This window comes from Gymnodraco acuticeps, unplaced genomic scaffold, assembly GCF_902827175.1.
Source record: "Gymnodraco acuticeps unplaced genomic scaffold, fGymAcu1.1, whole genome shotgun sequence".
NCBI classification, from domain to species: Eukaryota; Metazoa; Chordata; class Actinopteri; order Perciformes; family Bathydraconidae; genus Gymnodraco; species Gymnodraco acuticeps.
The window spans coordinates 679,923-706,405 of record NW_022991273.1 but is presented as its reverse complement, the minus strand read 5'-3'; the positions used below and the strand labels follow the sequence as shown (position 1 = coordinate 706,405).

Below are 26,483 nucleotides of genomic sequence, written 5' to 3'. Positions count from 1 at the left end.
GCGTTCAGGGATTATAAAGTTGGCCAACTGTCTCCGTCACTGGAAATGTAATTAAAATGTGGGTTTCAATATCTTATTTTGACAAAGTGATCACACGATTCCTTCCGATGTTATGGCAGATAAGCTAGCTAGCTAACGTAGCTAACCTAGTGCTTACCGTCTACCTACGGCCCGTCTACACTACAGGCGTCAAAAAATGCTTTCAACGCTTCGCCCATTAATTTGAATGGGGTGACGTAGGATATTTTAAAACTTCGCCGAACTGCATTGTGGGTAGCATGGCAAGGCATTGCAAGCATCGCGAGCGTCTATCGGCGTCAAAAGTTGAACAATGTTCAACTTTTGAGGCTCGATGCTTGCTCGAAGCTGGCGTCAGCCAATCAAATCCCGTTTTTGCAAATCCCGCCAGTACAAGCGCTAGCCAATCAAACCGCGTGCAAGCTGGGAGAGCCAGACCGCAGTTCATTTCCTCATATTCCAAATGAGAAATTACGGTAGCAAATCACCCGGTTCTTTCCGACCAGAACTATTTACCGGGATACAAACCGGAGGAACCAGGCATGGAGGGAGGTGGCAGAGACAGTGGGTGAAACTGGTAGGTTTTCGCCTGTTTGGGGAGTTTATATCCAGTTTACTTCGTTTTAACATTGCTATTGCTTTGTATGTCGGGGGCGGGAGATTCATGTGATTGGTTGTTGGTCGCGTTGCTTGCAAAAAATCGGCAAGCTTCAGACACGCCCAGCTTCAAGATTTTTCGATGCCTGTAGTGTAGACAAGCCGTTATAATCCTCATCATGTCTCGTACACACGGTTCCGTCGCGTTGAAGCTTGCCGGTGGGTGTGTCTGGTGCACGACCGCAACAACCAATCACATTCATCTCCCGCCTCGGACACACATGCACGTGGTTTGATTGGCTAGCGCTTGTACTGGCATATCGGCCCGTCTACACTACAGGCGTCGAAAAAGCTTGAAGCTGGGCGTGTCTGAAGCTTGGCGATTTTTTGCGAGCAACGCGACCAACAACCAATCACATGAATCTCCCGCCCCCGACATACAAAGCAATAGCAATGTTAAAACGAAGTAAACTGGATATAAAATCCCCAAACAGGCGAAAACCTACCAGTTTCATCCACTGTCTCTGCCTCCTCCCTCCATGCCTCGCTCCTCCGGTTTGTATCCCGGTAGATGAACAGAGACTGATCATACAGCACCGGGTGATTCACTACCGCTATAATGAATTTTCCCTCCATTTTTTTGAATATGAGGAAATGACCTGCGTAGTCTCTCCCAGCATACACGCGGTTTGATTGGCTAGCGCTTGTACTGGCAGATTTGCATAAACGGGATTTCATTGGCTGACGCCAGCTTCGAGCAAGCATCGAGCCTCAAAAGTTGAACATTGTTCAACTTTTGACGCCGATAGACGCTCGCGATGCTTGCAACGCCTTGCCATGCTACCCACAATGCAGTTCGGCGAAGTTTTAAAATATCCTACGTCACCCCATTCAAATGAATGGGCGAAGCGTTGAAAGCATTTTTTGACGCCTGTAGTGTAGACGGGCCGTATGATTTGATTGGCTGGCGCTTCCGTCGAAAGTGAATGGGAAGCGTCTGTTCTTATACATCCATGGTTGAAGCATGCGACGGAACCGTGTGTACGGTGAACGTCACCAAGTGCTCCGGTCCCAGCTGTGTGCGTCACTTTTTAGTGTGCCCGGGTCTCCGTTGTGTTTTGAGCTTCTTGCAGCCTTTTGTTTTTCTTTTATGAATCGGTTTAAGTAAACACTGCGCATGTTTTGTCAAGTTGGTAAAGATGTGTCTTCATTTGCATGTATATTGGCACATTTGTGATTTTATATTTGAATCGTTTCTGAATTAAAAAAGAACCAGCTGTTGGTTTGGAGTCTACAATGTGAATCCTATTTGCTCTGCGGATCAAAACTACAGACATAAAGTGTCTGTATCAAACAGGTTCATGACAGGCTGAGAAAGCAGCCCACGGTACACACTTCTTGATGTGTGTGTGTGTGTGTGTGTGTGTGTGTGTGTGTGTGTGTGTGTGTGTGTGTGTGTGTGTGTGTGTGTGTGTGTGTGTGTGTGTGTGTGTGTGTGTGTGTGTGTGTGTGTGTGTGTGTGTGTGTGTGTGTGTGTGTGTGTGTGTGTGTATTCTGCATACCTAGACAGCAGTAAATGAAACGTGCTCCCAAGTCAGTGGTTCAGCAGGGGGGGGGGGGGCTGTTCTGGCAAGATATTAATGCAGACAGTGGGAGAAAATCAATGCAAGGGTCTACGGGTGAGAGCGAGAGAGACAGACTGTTCTCTTGTCTGCTCACCTGTCCGTCACTTCACTGCAGCTGAACATGTAGATTCCTTTAAAAAAATAACATCATTTCCACAAGATCTCTCATTCTTCAAATGGAGTATCTGCAACTATTTCAGCCATATTATTGAAATGATATTACCACAGCATGGCAAGGTGAAATGAGTTGTTTTTTATCCTGTATTGCTCCCTGCATTTATAAATCAGATCCATTGACCAGAGATCACCAAATATATCCAAATGTTGTTCTGTTTTATCTAACACTGCCCTGCTGCTCTCCTCACTCTGTGACAACTGCACTGCATTCCTGTCAACTATAAACATTCAAAGCAGCCCCCATAGAGGCAGGTCTGAAATGAGTTTAATGCAAACAATCAATGCAGCAGCAGTCTCTCCTAACAAATCACATTTCACTCAAACTATATACACACACACACACACACACACACACACACATACACACACACACACACACACACACACACACACACACACACACACACACACACACACACACACACACACCACACACACACACCTACACACACACACACACACACATACATACACACACACACACACACACACACACACCTACACACACCCACACACACACACACCACACACACACACCATACACACACACACACACACACACACCCCACACACACACCACCAGCACCCACCCATACACCCACACCACACACACACACACCCCACACACACCCACACCCACCCCCCCCCCCCTACACCACACCACCCCCACCCACACCACCCACCCACCCCACACAACACCCCCCCACCACACCCCCCCCCCCCTACCCCCACACCCCCCCCCTCCCCCCCCCCACCCCACCACCCACCCACCCCCCCCCCCCCACCCCCCCACCCACCCCCCACCCCACCCCCCCCCCACCCCCCCCCCCCCCCCCACCCCACCCCCCCCCCCCCCCCCCTCCCCCCCCACCCCCCGCCCCCCCCCCCCCACCCCCCCCCCCTCCCCCCCCCCCCCCGCCCCCCCCCCCCCCCCCCCCCTCCCCCCCACCCCCACCCCCCCCCCCCCTCCCCCCCCCCCTCCCCCCCCTCCCCCACCCCCCCCCCCCCCCCCCCCCCCTCCCCCCCCCCCCCCACTCCCCCCCCCCCCCCCCCCCCCCCCCTCCCCCCCCCCCCCCCACCCCCCCCCCCCCCCCCTCCCCCCACCCACACACACACACACACACACACACACACCCCTACACACACACCTACACACACACCTACACACACACACACACACACACAACACACACACCACACACACACACACACACACACACACACACACACACACACACACACACACACACACACACACACAAGCTGAAAACAACATGAGTCTAGCTGTCATAGCTGTTAACCATCATGGTCAATGACCAGTATGTTGATTTCCATAAGTTTGCCGACCTCTATGCAACATTGCCTAAAGGATGACTCATCACCCTGAGTTCACAGAGTCTTGAGAATCAGCAGTCTATGGGTCTGTATGCTAACACACTGACTTCTCTTTGGTGCTTGATGATGCTTTTGATTGGATCATTCTGGGATCCTGATAAAGCTGCACATACTTTGTTACAGTACTGAAGTATCAGTACTTTACGCCACCATTCATTTTCATTTTTCTCTTGCACTCCTTATCATTTTAACACAAATGTCCACTTCTTACATTTTAAAAACAGGCTTATTACTTTAGTTTTAATCTGCATAGTGGCATTATAATGACTATTTAGAGTCATTGAGCTCATATTTCAACATAATATCATAGAGAAAACATGATCAGTGTATATAAGACAATGACAGTCTCACAATTTGAAATATAACTTCTTTAATCTTCTTTTCATATAAAGTGAGGTCCAGTTACCAGCTTGAGTCTTTAAAACAGTTGGTAGTTATGGCTACTTTTTACTTAAGGACATTTCTTTACTTGTACTTGAATGAAGATGAAGTTTAGTCAGTACTTTTACAAGAGTATTTAAAAACACGAGTATCTGTATTTCTACTTGAGTGAAAGATGTGTGTACTTTGGCCATCTCTGAATTTGCATTAAAAGAAAACATAAAACAACTATAACTTTACAAAATGATAATGCTGTTTTTTCAGACAGGTCATGGTATTTATGCCAGCTTGGCAAAATAAAAATATGTCTGTCATGACAGCTAGTAGTGATTTCCAGAAGGCCTTTCCCTACGCTGCTGACTCTGTTTACAGCTATAAGCTTGTTCTAATTCTTGTGGTTGGTCATGTAAAGCGTCCTGTGTCTGTCTGTGTTCCCCAGCTGGACAACCCTGACGAGCAGGCGGCCCAGATCAGAAGAGAGCTGGACGGACGCCTGCAGATGGCCGACCAGATAGCTCGAGTAAGGCTGAACGGAGAATAAATGGAAAGATATTTACAGTAAAGCTCGGCTAGGTAACAATGAAAGCCACCAACAGTAAGCTTTTAAAAAGAGACCCAACTGAACAACCCAGCCCAATGTTGACAACTCTTTCCCACTATCATCATTGATGAATTGAATTACATTGATTTATATAAAACAAGGGACAGTGTACATTTATCAACATATTAAAAACATGTAAAAGTACTCGAATTAGCCAAAAGGCTAGTTTTCACCGATAGTCCCTTTGCCAGATGGTGATAGGCATCCTAAAAGCAAGAATACAAATACCACAACATTGTTATACCAAAACATATTTTCACATCACTGAATACAAATAAGAGCAAGTCATGATGATAAATAAAACATTCACAATACACACTCATACTAACACACCCACACATCAGTGCTGACACTTGGTTTTCAATGAGCCACTTTTTAACACTGCTTGAATGAGTAGTAGGATGAGGATTCTCTTATCGGTATTGAATTCCGTTGATGGGATGCGTGGAATGAAAGACAGCCTGGCTGAATGCGCTTTTCCTAAATGGGATGGTGCCGTCTCCCCTAGCCGCACCTCTAGTAGCCCTGGTGAGGTGGACTTTAGGCTGATGCAGCCAGAAGAGGAGGAGGAGCCAACCCACGAGTGATCTTATAAACTAAGCAGACATTTTTGTAAACTATGAAATGTTCCCAGCTGAACAGATTATACATTTTAACAATGTGGCAATGATGATACCAGAATGGCTTTTTGTCTAGTGTTTTGAGTTTGGCTCCAAAAGATCACTAATTGTTGTGAAAAAAATCGCGTTTTAAAAAATCGAGTAGGAAACACTGACAGCCTGTCCCTCCTAAGCCCCTCCCCTCATTATGAACAAAAACACATCATAGTAAATGTAACCAGTGGACATGGCTATTGTTAGCACACAGCTGTCAAGCTAGCAGCTTGCAACAGGCAGAGAGCAGAGTGCATGCTGGTACACCAGCAGGGCTTGCATTCAATCAGGTTAAAATAACTGAACCCTTTCACAGACAGAGATACATTTGTTCTATTTGTTTAGAGCAACTGATTTAATGATTGCTGTTGCAATGTGAAGAGTATTTCAACAAATATAACAACAGTAATATTGTTAAAATAAAACACCTACCTTTGTTTTTAGTGCTTTTAAAAAATAAAGTTGACTTTCAACTCATTTCAAAGTGAGTCATGAGTTCAGAAACATACATCATTTCTGTTATTTAAAGCTAATTATTTCCCCCTGTATATGGTTGTTCTGGAGTTTCAGTGGACTGAGCTCATGAATTATTGTCTGCTTCCTGTTCTGGCAGCATGGTGGAAGGTTTCCCAGGTTCTCATCCAGAGAGATGGAGGCCATGTTCATTGAGGAGATGCGATCCTCTGTCAACCTGCTGATGGCCAACCTGGAGAGCATGCCCGTGTCCAAGGGAGGGGAGTTCAAGCTGCAGAAGCTGAAACGAGGACACAACACCTCCATCATGGACATGGGCCAGGAGGACGAGAACACGCTGTCCAAATCTGACGTGGTGCTGTCCTTCACCCTGGAGGTGGGTGGACTAAGATGAACTTATTAAAGACGATAGTCTACTGATTTTAATCATATACATTAAGCAGTTTGAGGATTTGTGAGGGAGAGAGTTGACATGACCAATCCCTAGGTGACACTTGGATGAGGGTTCATCCTCTGGGAAACATAACATGTACTGAACGTTTATTATGGGCCTCACAGTGCCCTTAAAGGAAGCATTAAACAACTGTAATATGAAGTTACACGTTGCAATGAGAGTTATGCAGCAAAGACTTTATATCATGGAAATATCATCAACAACATTTCATCTTGAGAGCTTTAAAGATTAACACTAACGTGTGTCTGTGGCCTCCAGATCAAGACATATTAAACATGTATTTAGAGAATGTCTTAGGAACTTTATCAGCGGAATTCAGAACTCAGTCTAATATTATATTTCCACTCACAAGAACACATTTAACAAGTATGATGAGAAATGATTATAAGTTAACAACTTGACATCCAGTTCTGAAAAATGCAACCTACATTTCCCCAGAATGCAACCAATATTTGTGTTGGGCCCTCTCAGTCTGGTAAATGCTTTTTCCAAGCCAGGAGGTTTATATGGAAAGTTTTCCATGATAATTGTGCAGTTTCCAAATACAAGCTGAGATAACACGGATGACATCACTTTGAACTCATCCTAATTACTTTCTTAGTGGAACAAGGTTTAGCAATAATCAACAGCATGGATAGATTTTGGATTGGATTTCATTTTTCCACATCTGACACAAGAAAGCAGAAACACGGTTTACAATCTAACACGTTAGCACTGTTCAGGTCATGTGACAGATATGTTTTACACTGCTTATGTTATAATTACTACTACAACCAAGTGTAGGGCAACAGAGCAAAGTCCCTCAGCTGTCCATGAGCTGAATGGCGCTGAATTATTTGATTGATATGAACTACCAATAATACAGCTATTCCCGAGGTAAATACTCAGGCATCACAGTCCACTGGAATGGCGTACAGCAGGGGGGTTCAAAAGCTTTAAAAAATAGACATAGTATAGAAGCTTGTTTTGATATTGGTTGTTCAAGAAGTTCATTTGGAAAACTGCTGCTACATTATTTGGTTTGCTTTATCTCTGCAGGAAAAAGCTCCAGTCTGTCCCCAACAGTTCACTCTTTGAACGTTTGTTATTGTCTGAGCACAAAATACAGCTTTATTTAAATGAAGACGCAGTACATTTGGGTCTGTTGGAACAAAGAGTGTGTGTGTGTGTGTGTTGCAGGTGGTGATCATGGAGGTGCAGGGTCTGAAGTCATTGGCTCCAAACAGAATCGTTTACTGCACCATGGAGGTGGAGGGGGGGCACAAACTGCAGACTGACCAGGCTGAGGCCTCCAAACCAACGTGGGTACACACACACACGCACGCACGCACGCGCACACACGCACGCACGCACGCACGCACGCACGCACGCACGCACGCACGCACACACACACACACACAACTTTTCTCTACTTTAAAGAGTCCTCTCCTGCTGATGTTCAGGTGTATATCAGTATGTAGTGTCTCTATTTTAAAGAGTCATCTCCTGCTGATGTTCAGGTGTATATCAGTATGTAGTGTCTCTACTTTAAAGAGTCCTCTCCTGCTGATGTTCAGGTGTATATCAGTATGTAGTGTCTCTACTTTAAAGAGTCCTCTCCTGCTGATGTTCAGGTGTATATCAGTATGTAGTGTCTCTACTTTAAAGAGTCCTCTCCTGCTGATGTTCAGGTGTATATCAGTATGTAGTGTCTCTACTTTAAAGAGTCCTCTCCTGCTGATGTTCAGGTGTATATCAGTATGTAGTGTCTCTAATTTAAAGAGTCCTCTCCTGCTGATGTTCAGGTGTATATCATTATGTAGTGTCTCTACTTTAAAGAGTCCTCTCCTGCTGATGTTCAGGTGTATATCAGTATGTAGTGTCTCTACTTTAAAGAGTCCTCTCCTGCTGATGTTCAGGTGTATATCAGTATGTAGTGTCTCTACTTTAAAGAGTCCTCTCCTGCTGATGTTCAGGTGTATATCAGTATGTAGTGTCTCTACTTTAAAGAGTCCTCTCCTGCTGATGTTCAGGTGTATATCAGTATGTAGTGTCTCTACTTTAAAGAGTCCTCTCCTGCTGATGTTCAGGTGTATATCAGTATGTAGTGTCTCTACTTTAAAGAGTCCTCTCCTGCTGATGTTCAGGTGTATATCAGTATGTAGTGTCTCTACTTAAAGAGTCCTCTCCTGCTGATGTTCAGGTGTATATCAGTATGTAGTGTCTCTACTTTAAAGAGTCCTATCCTGCTGATGTTCAGGTGTATATCAGTATGTAGTGTCTCTACTTTAAAGAGTCCTCTCTTGCTGATGTTCAGGTGTATATCAGTATGTAGTGTCTCTAATTTAAAGAGTCCTCTCCTGCTGATGTTCAGGTGTATATCAGCATGTAGTGTCTCTACTTTAAAGAGTCCTCTCCTGCTGATGTTCAGGTGTATATCAGTATGTAGTGTCTCTACTTTAAAGAGTCCTCTCCTGCTGATGTTCAGGTGTATATCAGTATGTAGTGTCTCTACTTTAAAGAGTCCTCTCCTGCTGATGTTCAGGTGTATATCAGCATGTAGTGTCTCTACTTTAAAGAGTCCTCTCCTGCTGATGTTCAGGTGTATATCAGTATGTAGTGTCTCTACTTTAAAGAGTCCTCTCCTGCTGATGTTCAGGTGTATATCAGTATGTAGTGTCTCTACTTTAAAGAGTCCTCTACTGCTGATGTTCAGGTGTATATCAGTATGTAGTGTCTCTACTTTAAAGAGTCCTCTCCTGTTAATGTTCAGGTGTATATCAGTATGTAGTGTCTCTACTTTAAAGAGTCCTCTCTTGTTGATGTTCAGGTGTATATCAGTATGTAGTGTCTCTACTTTAAAGAGTCCTCTCTTGCTGATGTTCAGGTGTATATCACTATGTAGTGTCTCTACTTTAAAGAGTCCTCTCCTGCTGATGTTCAGGTGTATATCAGTATGTAGTGTCTCTACTTTAAAGAGTCCTCTCCTGCTGATGTTCAGGTGTATATCAGTATGTAGTGTCTCTACTTTAAAGAGTCCTCTCCTGCTGATGTTCAGGTGTATATCAGTATGTAGTGTCTCTACTTTAAAGAGTCCTCTCCTGCTGATGTTCAGGTGTATATCAGTATGTAGTGTCTCTACTTTAAAGAGTCCTCTCCTGCTGATGTTCAGGTGTATATCAGTATGTAGTGTCTCTACTTTAAAGAGTCCTCTCCTGCTGATGTTCAGGTGTATATCAGTATGTAGTGTCTCTACTTTAAAGAGTCCTCTCCTGCTGATGTTCAGGTGTATATCAGTATGTAGTGTCTCTACTTTAAAGAGTCCTCTCCTGCTGATGTTCAGGTGTATATCAGTATGTAGTGTCTCTACTTTAAAGAGTCCTCTCCTGCTGATGTTCAGGTGTATATCATTATATAGTGTCTCTACTTTAAAGAGTCCTCTCCTGCTGATGTTCAGGTGTATATCAGTATGTAGTGTCTCTACTTTAAAGAGTCCTCTCTTGCTGATGTTCAGGTGTATATCAGTATGTAGTGTCTCTAATTTAAAGAGTCCTCTCCTGCTGATGTTCAGGTGTATATCAGTATGTAGTGTCTCTACTTTAAAGAGTCCTCTCCTGCTGATGTTCAGGTGTATATCAGTATGTAGTGTCTCTACTTTAAAGAGTCCTCTCTTGCTGATGTTCAGGTGTATATTGTAAAGGAAACTTCTGTGTAGTAGCTATGCAGTGGGAGTCACCGACTCAGGAAGGAGACACGGTAGGAGCAGTAGCTTTGATGTCAAACACTGATGGTTTATTTGGAGTTAACGGCCGGAGGATTCACATCACAAGTCCAAGAGCCAGAGGTTCTGACTTCACGGTAGAGTTGCCACGTCAATTCTGAAGAACTCTACCTCAGACCCATGTATTTAACTAGTTCTGAGAGCATCATCAAACTGCTGCATAACAAGATAAAATCATAACACCTCTATCAGCTGACGTCAACAGGCAGGAACATAGAATCATAACACCTCTATCAGCTGACGCCAACAGGCAGGAACAGGGAGACAGAACACTGAGAGCACAGCAGCCAAGGTTACGAGGTGCGTGTGCTCAGTCAGGACAGTTTGAACTGATAAACTGGGTCAAAGTTATGGGCCTTGGAAAATATTTCCACAACAGTTTCTTCCTTTTTTATCAATTTTGATAATCTAAAAACCTTAGTCTAATAATATTTAGTTCAACACACACACACACACACACACACACACACACACACACACACACACACACACACACACACACACACACACACACACACACACACACACACACACACACACACACACACACACACCACACACACACACCACACACACACACACACACACACACACACACACACACACACACACACACACACACGATGATTTGAACAATGAGAGCTTTAATATATCACATAGTGCCATCTGCTGGTCAGACCCCTAAATCCAACATGTAGTGAGCTGCTTGATTGATTGTTTGATTGAAAAGTTTATTAACAGCTTGTATATTGGGTACAGTACAGTACAGCTCAAAACATACAATTGTTAAGGGGATGCAGACCAGAGAAAGACTTTCGTCTTGTTTACATCAGGGTCCCCCATTTCCAATTCATCATGTCATTTAAGACATATAAGACATATTTGACATACAGATGGCTTATTTACAATTTACATACAGGTGGTTTTTTACATACAGATTGCTTATTTACAATTTTCATTTTAGATTTGGTTCTAATACATCCTAACCGGACATTTAAGACATACCAAGTCTACAGATATACAGTTAATAACAGAGTCTAAAATGCGAGTATATACATAGATGGGGGGGGGGGGAAGCTGTCCATTGAACGACAGGTTGAGATTTGTACCATTACCGGGGCCAGTTTTGCAATGCTCTCCCCCGAAGGTGCTCTTTAAGAGAGGTTTTGAAGGTAAGTATAGTTTTACTTTCCTTTACAGTTGTGGGAAGAGCGTTCCACCTTGATATGGCATAATTGCGAAACGTGTATTCCCCCTTTTTTGTGCCAAATCTGGGTTTCACATGATTTGTGGAGCTCCCTCTGGTGTTATGATCTTGGTATTCCTTGTCCTTTGGGAAGAATTTTGACATGTACATGGGTACCATAGAGGTGTAGTGGATCTTGTAGACCAGGCCCATTGCAAGTAGCTGTACTCTGTCGTCTACTCTAAGCCATCCTAGGTTGTCAAAGTGGGCAGAGGTGAGGTGGGTTCTAGATGAAAGGTCAAGCAGTAGTCTGACCAGTTTATTTTGCCATGTTTGAAGTTTTATTTTTAGCGCCTTGGAGGTGCTATGGTTGGTGAATGTAGTGCAGGTGTGGAAATCATTTAATGAATGGTTTCACAAACCCTACAATCATTGATGTCCTAATCATATCTCCCTCAACTTGCAGTATAATCAGTTTGGTGCTCATTGTATTTACTCCAATGCTTCTTTAACGCTCCTGCAACACTCTTTGCAGTTTCATTCCTTTATCATTTCGTTAGATTTTCTTAGATTTCAAGAGTTTCGGTGACACAGTATAAAAACTATATATGTATTCAATATTTTTGTATTATTTTGTACTTAAACTATATTGAAGTGTTTTGGTGAAATTGATACTCGGAAAGTGTGTTCGCTCAACATTTGCTCTAATAATTCACAGCTGTTACAAATAAGTTGTCTCATCACTGACACTTCCTGTTGCTCTCACTCTTGTCTGTTGGTGTTTAATAGCACAAGCTGTTTTAACAGTACAGTAGGAGTGAGCGAGCCGTGGGAGTCTAACAGATATATAGATAATGGGAACACATTATCTATATATCTTGTTGGCCTTCTGAAAAGCTCATTTGCAATTGAGAAGCTTTAACAGGCACTGCTTAAATGTTTAAAACGTTAAATGCTTAAATGGTGAGGATGATCATTCATGTGTGTGGGATTCAAATTCACTATAGAAATGATAATGTTTCACTTATCAGCTCCTTTTAATTATGGTCCCCATTTCTGCATAAGAGTATAAGAATATAGTTACTAAGATATGCTACACTTGAACTGATCAGAGAGCGGTGTGTTTACAGTAAGGATGTCAGGACCTTCTCTCAGTGGAATGAGGCCCTCATGCATGCTTTATTTACACCTGTATATAACCTGTGATTTTACATCCGCGCTTGTTCTGACAGAACCATCATCTCGAGTATCAGATGCTCAGCAGATCAGAGACGTCCTCATCTCTAACAAGCTGCTATCTGTCTATTCATCTTCTGTGTGTCTGTGTGTGTGTGTGTGTGTGTGTGTGTGTGTGTGTGTGTGTGTGTGTGTGTGTGTGTGTGTGTGTGTGTGTGTGTGTGTGTGTGTGTGTGTGTGTGTGTGTGTGTGTGTGTGTGTGTGTGTGTGTAGTTGGGGAACCCAGGGTGACTTTACCACCACGCAGCCGCTGCCCGCTGTGAAGGTGAAGCTGTTCACTGAGAGCACAGGAGTGTTGGCTCTGGAGGATAAGGAGCTGGGGAAGGTAAGTGATGACACTCTGTTGCTTCTTACATTGGGTGCAACCTTTGTACACTATATATTGTTTTGCACATATACATTACTATCATCTGTCTGTGTCCAGGTTGTGCTCCACCCGACTCCAAACAGTCCCAAGCAGTCAGAGCTCCACAAGATGACGGTGTCTAAAGGCTGTCCGGACAGCGACCTGAGGATCAAACTGGCCATCCGCATGGACAAACCACAGAACATGAAGCATTGTGGGTAAGTGACAGTGAGACCGTCCTGCTGGTAGTGGTGACATTTCTCTAATATGCATATTCTAATTGATCAGATTTACAGGTAGATATATTATAAAATTGGCTGTGTTATCATGGTCCTGTACACCAAACACACACACTCTCACAGTGTTTGAGTGTGTGTAGCTTGAAAGACCTTTTGTGCACAATCTGAAGCAGGTCTTACCAAAACAACAAGGTAAAACAGTCTGACACATTTGATGAAATGGTAAAGCTATTGTTTAAAACTAGATAAAGATTATTATATTATAGAGTTAAAAAATATGTTTCTTGTTTAACAACTCACTCAATGATTTACAAATGGTCATTTTGGGTTGGAATATTCCTTTAAATCATCCTTTTGGCTACATAACAGGTGTATTATTTGAGGTACCTGGCCCAAAAGACAATGTATGTCTCCCTCTTGTGGCTGTCAGTCGTTACTGCTTCATTTGCCACTGCAGTGTATGGGACACTAACTTAGTAGGTATAATGGCAATTTGAATGTTCCAATGTCCTATATCCTTTTGCCAGTACTTCACAGGAGGGATTAGAGTGATCCTGACGCAGACACAAACAGATGAATTTCCGGTCTTTTGCTGCAGTTTAGAATGATGTTTTATTTAGCGTTTACATACCAAGGTGTAATTACAGTCAATAGTTGTGGTGAGCTTCTGCCGGGCTGGTGGAATCGGTGTACTCTTCCTCCTGTGTCCTCGTCCTCTCCTGTCACCCCTTTTTTACCCGGTGCAGCTAAACCCCGCCACCAAGTGTTCAACAATAATATTGCACTATACATATAAATTAAATAAACTGAGACACCAACAACACCCATACAATGGCTCCTACAGTAGGGCTTGAAGAATGTTACAGGTGGTCCACGGCACATAATACAGTAAGGCCTTTGGACCATTTTAAATCATTTTTAATTAAACTAGTTGTTTCGGAAATATACTTTCATGGCAGACATGTTTTATTTTAAGATACATCACATTTCATTTAGCTTTATAAATGCAATCAACCATGAAGATAGAAACTCCAAAAGCAAGAATCCCACACATACATAATGTTAAATTAGCCAAACCATTGAAGTGTTGCTGCATTGGCTTTAACTACTAAGCCAACACTCTCAAGTCATATGTATACTCTCTGCTGTCCTGATATCAATGGGACACTCGTTCCACTTTGAACCCGCATAGCATCAGGCGTGTTTGAGTTTACGGGGTATCTGGCGCCTACTTGCAGTGAGGAAGTGAGGAGTCATGTTAACGTGTGTATGGTTTAACCATGTCCTGGATGCAGGAAATAGGCACAGTGCAGTTGGCCAGTACCAGTTTCTTGAAGCGGATATTATCACGTCAAAGCAGTAAAATGATGTTGTATTTAATGACAGTCATGAAAGCCTGCAGCTCAGTGGCGGCGCTATGGGGTGGCTACTTGGGCTCAAGCCCCGGATGTTTTCTGAAAAGCCCCGGATGTTTCACTTAAAAAACATTTAATTGTTGAAAACGTCTCGGGAGTAATGTGCAGTACCGGAGTCCACCAGAGAGGCAGCCGCTGCGGGACAGTAGCCTGCGTACTGCGTAGCCTTCCCTGCCCTGAAGAAGAAGTGATCCTTCCTAGTGCCTGACGAGTTTTAAGCTAATAGCCCAGGCATCCTCAAACTACGGACTCCGGTCCGGATCCGGACCGAACCACCACTGTCTCCGGACTCTGAGCAAATTATACTTTTCATATGTATGATCTCTCTGTATTATATGTGAGACATCGCCACAACGCATTCGCAACGAGTCAAAATTCTCCGCTATGTCCACTGCAAACAGCGCTCTGCATGTCTGACTGTTCCACTGTGTTCCACCTGTGTGCGTCAACGCTTTGGTCCAATCACATTCAGCATCCAGTCAGCGTTTTTTCCCCCCAAACAATCTGCGAATCAGAGGCACAGTAGGGCGGGTCTTCGCGGAATGCGGATGGGAAAAATGTGTGTGTCTCTTTCAACCTGTCTAAGTCAGAGCGAGAATTAAAACAAAAACAAAAAAAATTCAGAGCGAGAGTTAACAGCTCATCTAGTTCCATCTGTACTGTAGCTAGTAGCCTTGTTTCACCTACCGGGGTGGCAACTGACACCCTAAAAATAGGCCTTGCCACCCCAGTTGGCAGCTTTGTTTTGAAAGAAAAGTTGTGGCTCATCGGACATTTATGAGAGAAAGTCTCTAATGTCCGAGTGCAAGTGAATGCAGCACAAGATGCACGTCATGTAACCCCTCCCCCGGTCCTGGCGCGAGCGTGGACATACGATTTGGCGGCGATTTCATTTTTAACTGGACGGCGCAAAACGAGAAGCATTCGGACCCAAGCGCTGAAGGAATGAGGTATTTGCGGTCTACAATGACAGAGAAGAGACTGTCAGTGTGGCTGTACTCAGCATTGAATCAAAACGCACTGAAAGCTGTTGATCTTAATACGTTTGTGAGGCGTTTTCGCTGAACAACATGGTAATCGCCGCATTCAGCTGTAATAGACATGTCAACTTGATGCTCTGCTCACGGATGAGCATACACAACTATTAAGATGATGACCTTACGTGTGTAAATATATTGTTTTCTTTGAGGGGGTCTGCCCCCCAAAAAACTGTTTTAAGTCCTGAGAAAGTCAAATAAGACGGTGTGTAAAACTACACTGCCCAGCCAAAAAAAAGTAACCACTTTGATGTAACTAGGCCAGTAGGTAAGGACTTTCCACTGGATAATAACTGCAGTATAAAAGAATGCATGACTGAAGTGATGGAGACCATGTTGAAGGCAAACAAAAAGAGGAAATAACAGGTCAAATCAAGCAAATCTCCCTCTCAGATTGCACAGCAACCAGAAGAACATACATACTGGCTGGTGATTTGATTCATCAGCTTTGTGATGGAATAAAAAATGCACAGTGCATTTCCTTAGCTGTGGGTGAGTCCACTGACACCACTGACAATGCTCAGTTGCTGGTGTTTGTGAGTTTTTATGATGAGGCAAAGGGGGAGTTTGTTGAAGATGTGTTGGGCCTGACGAACCTCAGTGGACACACAAGGGGGCAAGACATTTATAAAGCAATAATGGGAATGCTGAATGAAAGAGGGTGCAGCTGCCTTTATTCCTAACTGTGCAGCTCTTACACTGCGACTCTGAGGGGTCAAGCACAGACACAATAACAATGAAAACTGCTGCATACAGATTATTTTTGTTTTTGCAACCTCGTGTTAAGAATCTTGTTGCAATTGTTTAAAAGTTTGAATGACCGTAATAAACGGACCTTTGTCTTATTGAAACATTTATTTTGGACCTTTAAGATTTGTATTTGAGTACCCCTGTAATAGCCTATAAAGTTATGGATATTAGAAAACCACAAGCTGCTGCTGCAGCAGCAGTATCAGCAGCTGACAACAATGTTATCACCAGCAGTGAAGAAATGGATGATGTTTCAGGTTTGTGAATCTAATGGTGATATCTGCACTCTGGCTGACTGAGTAAGAAGTTTAAAAGAGTGATGTAACGTTAATGTTATAGCTAGTAAACATGGAGTAACCACACTAACCCCTAGATTCTACCGGGTCCGTCTGCGGCGCTCTACGGGCGAGTTACGGCTGCGCCGCGGTGATCGCGGCGCTCGCGGCCACTCTAGTCAATGGGTGCCATTCCACCACACGCGCCGCGTTACCCCCAGTTTCCACCGGGTCCGTCTGCGCTGCGCCACGTTACGGCTGCGCCGCGGCGGTCGTGAGGATCGCGGCCACTCTAGTCAATGGGTGCTATTCCACCACACGCGCCGCGTTACCCCCAGTTTCCACCGGGTCCGTCTGCGCCACGCTGCGCTGTGTTACGGCTGTGCCGCGGCGGTCGTAAGGATCGCGGCCACTCTAGTCAATGGGTGCTATTCCACCACACGCGCCGTGTTACGGCTCAGACGCGTCCCAGAAGCGTCCCAGAAGCGGCTCGGCGCAGCGCTTCTCTAACATTAGGAGGAATCCTATTTTTGCCGCGGCGCAGCCGTGACATAAGGTCGGACAGGCAGCCCCCCCTCGCAGGAAGTGGAAAGGTGAGCATCCGGGCCAGGCCCATCCCCCACATATACTAATTTAGCAGACCCCCCTCCTTCATCACAACACCTCCACTATGATACGCACAATGGACGACGAGGTTTTCATCATGGAAGTGGAAATACACACTATTTGATATGATGTAACCAATGCTTATAACTATTACAATTATTGTTAACTGTGTCTGTAGACTACAACACAACAAAATAGGAAATTTATAACAACAATAAACACAATTTAAACTGACACAAAAATAAAACATTTAACTACGTAGCCTACTTACTTTCTTGTAGAAGTACAAATGTCCAGGATGCCTGAATCAATAACAAAACTGCGAGCCTGCACGCACGACGCTACGCTTCTGAAACGCTTCTGGGACGCGTTCGGTGGGTTATGGCGCTAGAGGAGGTCGGACCAAAACCGTGGCGTAGCCGTGACGCGGCGCAGACGGACCCAGTGGAAACTGGGGGTCAAATTAGGATGAATCCTATTTTTGATGCGGCGCAGCCGTAACATAAGGTCGGGCAGGCAGCCCCCCCTCGCAGAAAGTGGAAAGGTGAGCATCTGGGCCAGGCCCATCCCCCACATATACTAATTTAGCAGACCCCCCTCCTTCATCACAACACCTCCACTACGATACGCACAATGGACGACGAGGTTTTCATCATGGAAGTGGAAAAACACACTATTTTATATGATGTAACCAATGCTTACTACAAGGACAACATCAGAAAGGTCTGGTTATAGTCGCTGCAGTTTGTGGAGTGGAAGGTAACAACTACATATTAGGAAATGTATAACAACAATAAACACAATTTAAACAGACACAAAAATAAAACATTTAACTACGTACCCTACATACTTTCTTGTAGAAGTACAAATGTCCAGGATGCCCGAATCAATAACAAAACTGCGAGCCTGCACGCACGACGCTACGCTTCTGAAACGCTTCTGGGACGCGTCCTGTGGGTTATGGCGCTAGAGGAGGTCGGACCAAAACCGTGGCGCAGCCGTGATGCGGCGCAGCGCGGCGCAGACGGACCCAGTGGAAAATGGGGGTTATACGGCTCAGAAGCGTTCCAGAAGCGCCTCGGCTCCTCTAAAATTAGGATGAATCCTATTTTTGACGCGGCGCAGCCGTAACATAATGTCGGGCAGGCAGGAAGTGTAACGGTCAGAGGATATATAGCATATATATATTATATATACACACAAACTAATTTTGCAGACCCTATCCCTCCGTAGTCTTTCAAGTAAGAGGAGAAATGCCAGCGTTCTCCTCCGGTTTACAGGCACTGTGTAAATTATATATATAGAATAATTATGATAATGTATGCATTTTTTTACCACTAAAATACAGCAACACATCTTTGAGTCATGTCGTTTATAACTGGAATATTACAATTATTATTAACTTTGTCTGTACAAAGTAGCCTGTCCAGGAAATATGCCCAAATCAACAAAAACTGCGAGCCGGCAGGCAAGACGCTCCACTTCTGAAGTGGCGTTTTTATATGTACAAAAGTGGTGGGGCACAAACAACTTAGATGTATATAAGCTTCTGCAGTGAGGTTCATGGCTGGTGAGGCTCTGACTCTTCAGGTTTACAAATATTATATTTTGACCTAAATCAAAATATAATATTATTTTCAAAAGCTTTTTTTATCTGATGCTTCGATTAATTTTAAACAGACAGTTCAACAGAAGGATACCCAAAAAATGTAATTTAATCATTTAAATATTGAATTGTTCTCTCTTAGTAAGATCCCATTTTCAATAAAATGGTGGTCTTTCCTTGACTTGAAGATGAAGTCCATTTGCCTATCCTTCTGGACAAAAATCTCTATTACTTTTTTGTAAAAGTCCTCCTTATCTTCTTGTAGTTTCAAAAGTCTCATAAATCTAATCAATAGATTTATGATTCGAAAATGATAAAAGTAGGGTAGACATGTGGATATTATCCGGCTGAACAAAACGTGCATTTATCTAACAGGTAAGTTTCCCACAGATCTTATTTTGAGCTATTTTCTAAAATCCTATGGAGAAATCTCATTGCTTTTTTGTGGAGGGAAGCCATGCGCAGCTTACTTCCGGGTTTTAGGACTTCCTCTTCACACACCAAACATTTCGCGGCACACGTACTTACAGCCAATCAGCTCTGAATTATGTGAGATGACGTATGGTGGGGATGGCAGCTCAGTGTCCCTATGGTCATTATTTTTTTGCTGCACACATTAAATTGAAAAATACTCTAAACGGCTCAATAGGCACACACTGTAGACACTAATTAGAAGAACACATACTAAAACAGCAATGTACAGACGAATATACATGATCTTAAAATATATATATATATTTTTTTTTGTTGCATTTTGTTGTAATCATTATTTTTAATACTTTCTGCTGACACTAGGTGGGACTGTGCCCCACTTGCCCCTAATGACCAGTCGCCACTGTTCATACCTCAGTCTACTTTTAAGACACTAAAATAACGTATTCCAATTTTTATTTTATTTTCGCGCGTGGAATTATACCGGCTCTCGTTTCATTACATTACATTGCATTTAGCTGACGCTTTTATCCAAAGCGACTTACAATAAGTACATTCGACCAGGAAGACACAACCTTGAAGAAAACAGAATCATATAAGTACATCAGGTTTCATAGAGCCAAACATTTCAAGTGCTACTCAACTGGCTATAGATAAGCCAGTCCTTTATTAGTATAAAAGTGCTTTGTTAATAATTCTATCGCTCGAAGTGGAGTCGAAAGAGATGAGTTTTCAGTCTGCGCCGGAAGATGTGCAGGATATCTGCTGTCCTGATGTCAATGGGGAGCTCATTCCACCATTTTGGAGCCAGAATAGCAAACCCACGTGTTTTTGCTGATGGGAACTTGGGTCCCCCTCGCAGCGAGGGTGCAGCGAGTCGTTTGGCTGATGCAGAGCGTAGTGCACGCGCTGGGGTGTGCAGTTTAACCATGTCCTGGATGTACGAACGGCCAGATCCATTCGCAGCATGATAAGCAAGTACCAGTGTCTTGAAGTGGATTCTAGCAGTTACCGAAAGCCAGTGAAGGGAGCGGAGGAGCGGAGTGGTGTGGGAAGATTTAGGAAGGTTGAAGACCAGACGAGCTGCTGCATTCTGGATGAGCTGCAGAGGTCGGATGGCACATGCAGGTAGACCAGCCAGGAGGGAGTTGCAGTAGTCTAGGCGTGAGATGACAAGAGCCTGGACCAGAACCTGCATCGCTTTCTGTGTCAGCTGGGGACGTATCTTCCTGATGTTGTAAAGCGTGTATCTGCAGCAACGGGTTGTAGCAGCGATGTTTGCAGTGAAGGACAGTTTGTTATCTAGGGTCACACCCAGATTCCTTGCAGTCTGAGTCGGGGAAACAACACAGGTGCCGATGTTGATAGTCAGGTCAAGAGTGGGACAATCTTTTCCCGGAAGGAAAAGCAGCTCAGTCTTGTCAAGGTTGAGCTTGAGGTGATGAGCAGACATCCACTGAGAGATGTCAGCTAGACAAGCAGAGATGCGTGCGACGACCTGGGTCTCTGAGCGGGGAAAGGACAGAATTAATTGGGTGTCGTCAGCGTAGCAGTGGTATGAAAAACCATGCGGGCTAATGACTGATCCGAGCGAGTTTGTGTACAGGGAGAAGAGGAGGGGACCAAGAACAGAGCCCTGAGGGACCCCTGTAGTTAATTGACAAGGGTCGGACTCAGACCCTCTCCAAGTTACCCTGTAGGTACGGTCTTTGAGGTATGAGGTGAGGAGGGAAAGTGCAGAGCCTGAAACTCCAAGTTTTTGGAGAGTGCAAAGGAGGATCTGATGGTTCACCGTGTCGAATGCAGCAGACAGGTCCAACAGGATGATGACAGAGGAGAGGGATGCTGCTTTGGCAGTGTGCAGTTCCTCAGTGACAGCAATGAGAGCAGTTTCTGTGGAGTGACCTGCCTTGAAACCAGACTGGTGCGGATCCAGAAGGTTGTTCTGATGGAGATAACAGGAGAGTTGTTTAAAGACAGCGCGTTCAAGTGTTTTAGACAGGAACGGGAGGAGAGAGACAGGCCTGTAGTTTATAACATCAGACGGGTTGAGAGTGGGTTTCTTTAGGAGAGGGGTTACTCTTGCCTCCTTGAGACTGTTTGGAAAGTGACCAGAAGTTAGAGAAGTGTTGATGAAATTGGAGAGAAACGGTAGAATATCAGGAGCGATAGTCTGAAGGAATAGGGTTTGGAGGACAGGTGGTAGGGCGGGCAGAGGTAATGAGGGTAAGAACCTCACTTGGAGAGAGAGGGGAAAAGGAGGTTAGTGTGTGGGTGGAAGGAAGGTCTGGTGACCCAGTGGTGAGTAAAGGTGAGTCAGAAAAAGAAGAGCGAATATCATCAACCTTTTTTTCAAAGTGGATAACAATGTCGCTTGACAGAAGTGAGGAGGGGGGAGGGGCTTTGGGAGGGTCCAAGAGGGTGGAGAAGATGGAAAATAGTTTTTTGGGATTGGAATAGGAAGATTGGATCTTATCTTGAAAGAAAGTACTTTTTGCCTGAGAGATCGAAACAGAGAAAGAGGAGAGGAGAGCCTGATACGTTAGGAGGTCGTCACGGTGTTGTCCGAAGGACGGTTCTATTAGCACGTAGTGCATCATTTAGCCAGGGAGCAGGAGGGGACTGACGAGCCTGCCGAGATGTGAGAGGACAGAGAGAGTCCAGAGAGGATGAGAGAGTAGAGAGGAGAGTTTCTGCAGCAGAGTTTGGAGGCAGGAGTTGGAACGAGTCAGAGGAAGGGAGGGCTGAGAGCACCGATGAGGCAAAGGTAGAGGGGGAGAGGGAACGAAGGTTACGGCAGACAGGTGCAAGATGAGAAGAGATTAGTTTGTTATGTTTGGAAAGGGGTAGAGAGAATGAAATGAAGAAGTGATCGGATATGTGGAGCGGGTTTACAGAGAGGTTAGAAGTAGCGCAGTTCCTTGAGAATATGAGATCAAGGACATTGCCAGCTTTATGAGTTGGTGGGGAAGGAGACAGTGAGAAAGCAAAGACGGTTAACAGAGATGTTAGTTCGTCTATCTTCCCTGTCTGGAGGTTGAAGTCTCCGAGAAGTACAGCGGGAGGACCAGTTTCAGGGATGTGTGAGAGGAGATGATCTAATTCCTCCTAGAAGTCCCCCAAGGCGCCTGGTGGACGGTAGAGAACAACAATGGTTAATTGTATAGGATGGGTTACTGTAACGGCATGGAATTCAAAGGTGGAAGGAGTGAAGTTAGGTAGCTTGAAGAGGGAAAAGCTCCATTTGGGAGAGAGCAGGAGACCAGTGCCACCTCCTCTGCAAGTGGGTCTGGGTGTATGGGAGAAGGAATATGCTGTGGAGAGAGCTGCTGGGGTGGATGTTGACACAGCTGACTGGCAGTTCCACAGGCCACCTAGATGTTGGATCTCAGTGGAGCATGTGGGATAGACGAGAGCAGGCCGGTTATAGCGATTAGGAGATACACGGGGCCAGTGATAATTGCGAGAAGACACATGAACAGGAATGGAGAAAATACACATGATTATAGCATGAGGGGCTAGAAAACTAAAGAAAAGAAAATAAGACACCAGCGGTAATTAGCTCAATCAGAGTTACCTCCTCTTTGCCACCCTCGTGACTCCCGCAGGACTCCAATGTCTTTGTCAGTCTTACTCCCGCAGGACTCCAATGTCTTCGGCTGTCTGACGCTCCAGGAAAGAGCTACCTAAAATGGATGCCTGATTGCTGAGTTCTCACAGCTGTGGGGCCACGCCCCTCTAATTAGTTAACTCTCTACAGCTGATGGGCGACAGCAGACTGGCCCTGCCTATATTGTAATGCAGGCTTGAGTGCCCACTGCGACCTGTGTAACAGGTTCCCTTGAGCAGATCTGAGATTTAAAATCTCTCAAAAGCGCCGTTTTAGCTACAATAACTACAGAACAATTATACAGAGTAGAATAAATGAAACAGAGAAGTCTAATTAAACAAGAATATATCTTACAGTGGTTGCTGCGTCAATAGGTATTGTCGTCACCCGGTCGAGATGCACACTGTTATGTTTCAGTACACATAACAACGGAACTGACAGGCAACTAGGGCTGTCCCGAATACCATTTTTCGGGCTGCGGATATTTGGTAGTAATCAACAGCGAATATTCGGTGCAGAGAGATCTTTTTTTCTTTTTTTTTTTAATACAATTTTTTTTTGCCAACATTTTTTCATAACACGCTCCGAGACATCTGACAACACGCTGTTAAGCAGAAGCGCAGAAAGAGCATACTATTACGATTTATATTTATTTATTGTCTCAGTACTCGCATACATTAAAACTAAATGTGTCCTCTTGCATTTAACCCAGCCGCAGTGCAGCGCCCGGGGACCAAATCTGGTTCCAAATTCCGTCTATAACGTTTTACAACCTGAAGATACAAAACACATATTTCTGTTATAACAACAATACTTTTAATAACATAGCCGTAACAGTAGGCTTAACAGGTAACACTTGTTACCGATACAGTAAACAGTATTTAAATAAATGAAGAACGAAAAATAAATGAACGAACTGTATGCCAATAATTGCCTTAGCCCCAGATGTTCCACATTGCTCCTATTATTTTCACTATTCGGATAAAATTGAAAAACTAATATAAAAAAACAATTCGGTTGCTTGCTTGCAACGATTTTCCAAGCAAAGTAAGTGCACGATTGTATCATGTGTAACGTTACTGTTTAAACGGCGGATAAAGCAGCTTCATCATGGCAACTTGACAACAGCTAAGCTAAGCTAGGCTAGTATTTACAGCATCCGGTGACTTTTCAGAGTTGTTGTGCCACCGTGGTAGGCCAGTTTCTTGTCGCATATTTGGCACACTGCCTTCTTCTTACCGTCGTCCAATTTAAAATGGTCCCACACAGCTGAAGTCTTCGGCATTTTGTGTTCAGGTGTGTGAAACGAGGTGAAGCGAGCCGTTTGCGTTCGTGACTGTGAGTGAACGCGATGTCAGGAGCACAGGCTAATATTGTATATTCCGCATTTTAATAGTGCAATTCAAAAGTATAAATATAGTATAAGAATATGGCAATTCGCCTTTATTGATAGCAGACATTTAGGGGAACATTTTTTTTTTTTTAAAACATATTAAAAAACGAATATCCGAATAATTAAATTGAAACCCGAATAGTTGGCCAACGAACGAATATTAGAATAGTCGAATATTCGGGTACAGCCCTACAGGCAACTCTCTGAATCAGACTCCGATTGGCTGTGACTGCATCCACTCAGAGTGTCTGATTCAGAAACGTGACTCTTACACTCTTTACATCACAAACAAAGATGGTGGATGAGAATAGATCTATAAAACGATGAGCAATGCGCCAGAATCAAGCTGAGACAATCCGCATCCTTTAAAACTCTACGCACATTCGTTTCACCGAAATAAGTAGAACTGTATTTGAGTGAGTTAAAGCATTAGTTTGCTTCATTAAAGGGTGTTAATGAGTGCCTTTTGTCCGCTTTAAGGTATTATTAAGGTAGGGTTAATGTTGCTCTCAAAGTGCACCAGATTGATGCTTTTGACTTCAATATTTAAAAAAAGATCTTCGTGCCCCCGGACCCCCCTAGAGGAGGCGACGACTCCCCTAAATTATGTTCGATCCACCCCCCACTTGTAAAAAATAGCACTTTACCCCTGCAACCCCCCCCCCCCGGAACAACTCCTGGGCTAAGCCCCGGATATCCTACAATCCTAAATCTGCCACTGCTGCAGCTACTGTCTCTGCTGGCTCACTGGAATATCTTAATGCAACGCTGACTGGGACAGAGCCATTGTTATTGAGAGACTCTCCTCAGTGGTCTGTGCTGGACTTTATTTGAATCTGCACTCTGCAACTGTGTTTCCCTACATCAATGGCACCGTCGTAGTTCGATATCTGAAGCAGTCCTATACATATGTTTGTAATGATTATTTATGGTAAATATTTGTATTGATTTTCTCAGTTTTTTAACAAAAGCAAGTGATACAGATTCAGTAAATATATATACACACACATGCTGACAAATCAAAAACTTCATCCGTCTGTGTGTGCCTTCTTAATCGTTTGTTTTGGTCCCTCACTTCCGCTTCGCTTCTCATGCACTGACTCGCTAAGCTGAACAGCCAATCAGAGTTATTTATTTGTCCCGACTTTCTCTGACCTGGTGTGTGAAAATGTGCCTTAAAGCAACGACGGTGTGGGACACACCAACCTGAGTAGGGCGCCGCAAATGCCCAACTGCCTCTGACTCCCAAAATCGGCTAGGTGTGTCAGGGCCTTAAGGTAGGCTATACAGTTCAGATAATTAAGAGAAAGATGCAAATGTGTCCTCAATGTATAGATTATAAATTGATTTAATCTCATTATTAAACCAAACAGTAAAAGCCGGGTCTGTACAGGATGGGGTAAACATGTGGTTTGACTTAATGGGGGAGAGAACAGAAGCACCCTGTAGTCCAAAGTGCCTCCTAAACTGAGCCCATATTCTTATCGAATTACTTACTATTACACTCGACTTCAAATTAGTGTTGAGAAGGGGTAAGCCTGTGCAAACCACTGAGCCCAGGTGGTGTTAATATGAAGAAAACTCTAGTTTCACCCAGTCCGCTTTTTCTGACATCGGTATGTTTTCAAACCAGTGTATCAACTTCTGAATGTTGCATGCCCAATAGTAGAAAAGGAAATTAGGTAGAGCGAGACCTCCTGATCGTTTTGGCCTTTGCATATGAGCTTTACTGATCCGAATAGGTTTATTCTCCCATAGGAAAGAAATAATACATTTATCAAGAGTCTTAAAAAACGATTTCTTAATAAGCAGCTGTTTGACGAGCTTGCAGGACCAGGAGCTTGTTCGCTTTGTCTCCAAATTCATAGACATTATGCCTGGATTTCAAAATAAGACGCGTTGCCTCATCAGTAGTTAGAAGGTTGTGTTCAGTTTGCAGCCTTAGACGCTCCTTATAAAGATCTGGGGTTGGCGATAGAACATATTTCGAGTCAATAATCGCGATTTGATGGGATATCTCTTGTAGCTTTGAATATTTTTCTCTATTAATTATAGAGGAGTAAGCTATAATATGCCCTCTGAGGGAAACTTTAAGGGTCTCCCACAGTGTGGCGTTAGATATTTCAGAGGAGGTGTTTGTTTCTAGAATTTTTTTTTATTTGGTCCGAAATGCATTCAACAAAGCGATCATCAGATAGTAGGAGAGGATTGAGTCTC

The 26,483-nt window shown here is 44.0% G+C and overlaps 1 protein-coding gene across 4 annotated transcripts in view; it reads left to right on the top strand.

The window, feature by feature from the left end:
* Positions 1–26,483, top strand: part of cadpsa (Ca2+-dependent activator protein for secretion a) — a 235,858-nt gene that overhangs the window by 53,847 nt on the left and 155,528 nt on the right. For all 4 annotated transcript variants that reach the window (XM_034239849.1, XM_034239848.1, XM_034239847.1 and 1 more), the window contains exons 3-7: positions 4,633–4,713; positions 6,061–6,297; positions 7,555–7,676; positions 12,771–12,882; positions 12,982–13,121. In XM_034239849.1, coding sequence (XP_034095740.1) covers positions 4,633–4,713; positions 6,061–6,297; positions 7,555–7,676; positions 12,771–12,882; positions 12,982–13,121 — 692 coding nt within the window. The remainder of the gene's footprint in view (positions 1–4,632; positions 4,714–6,060; positions 6,298–7,554; positions 7,677–12,770; positions 12,883–12,981; positions 13,122–26,483) is intronic.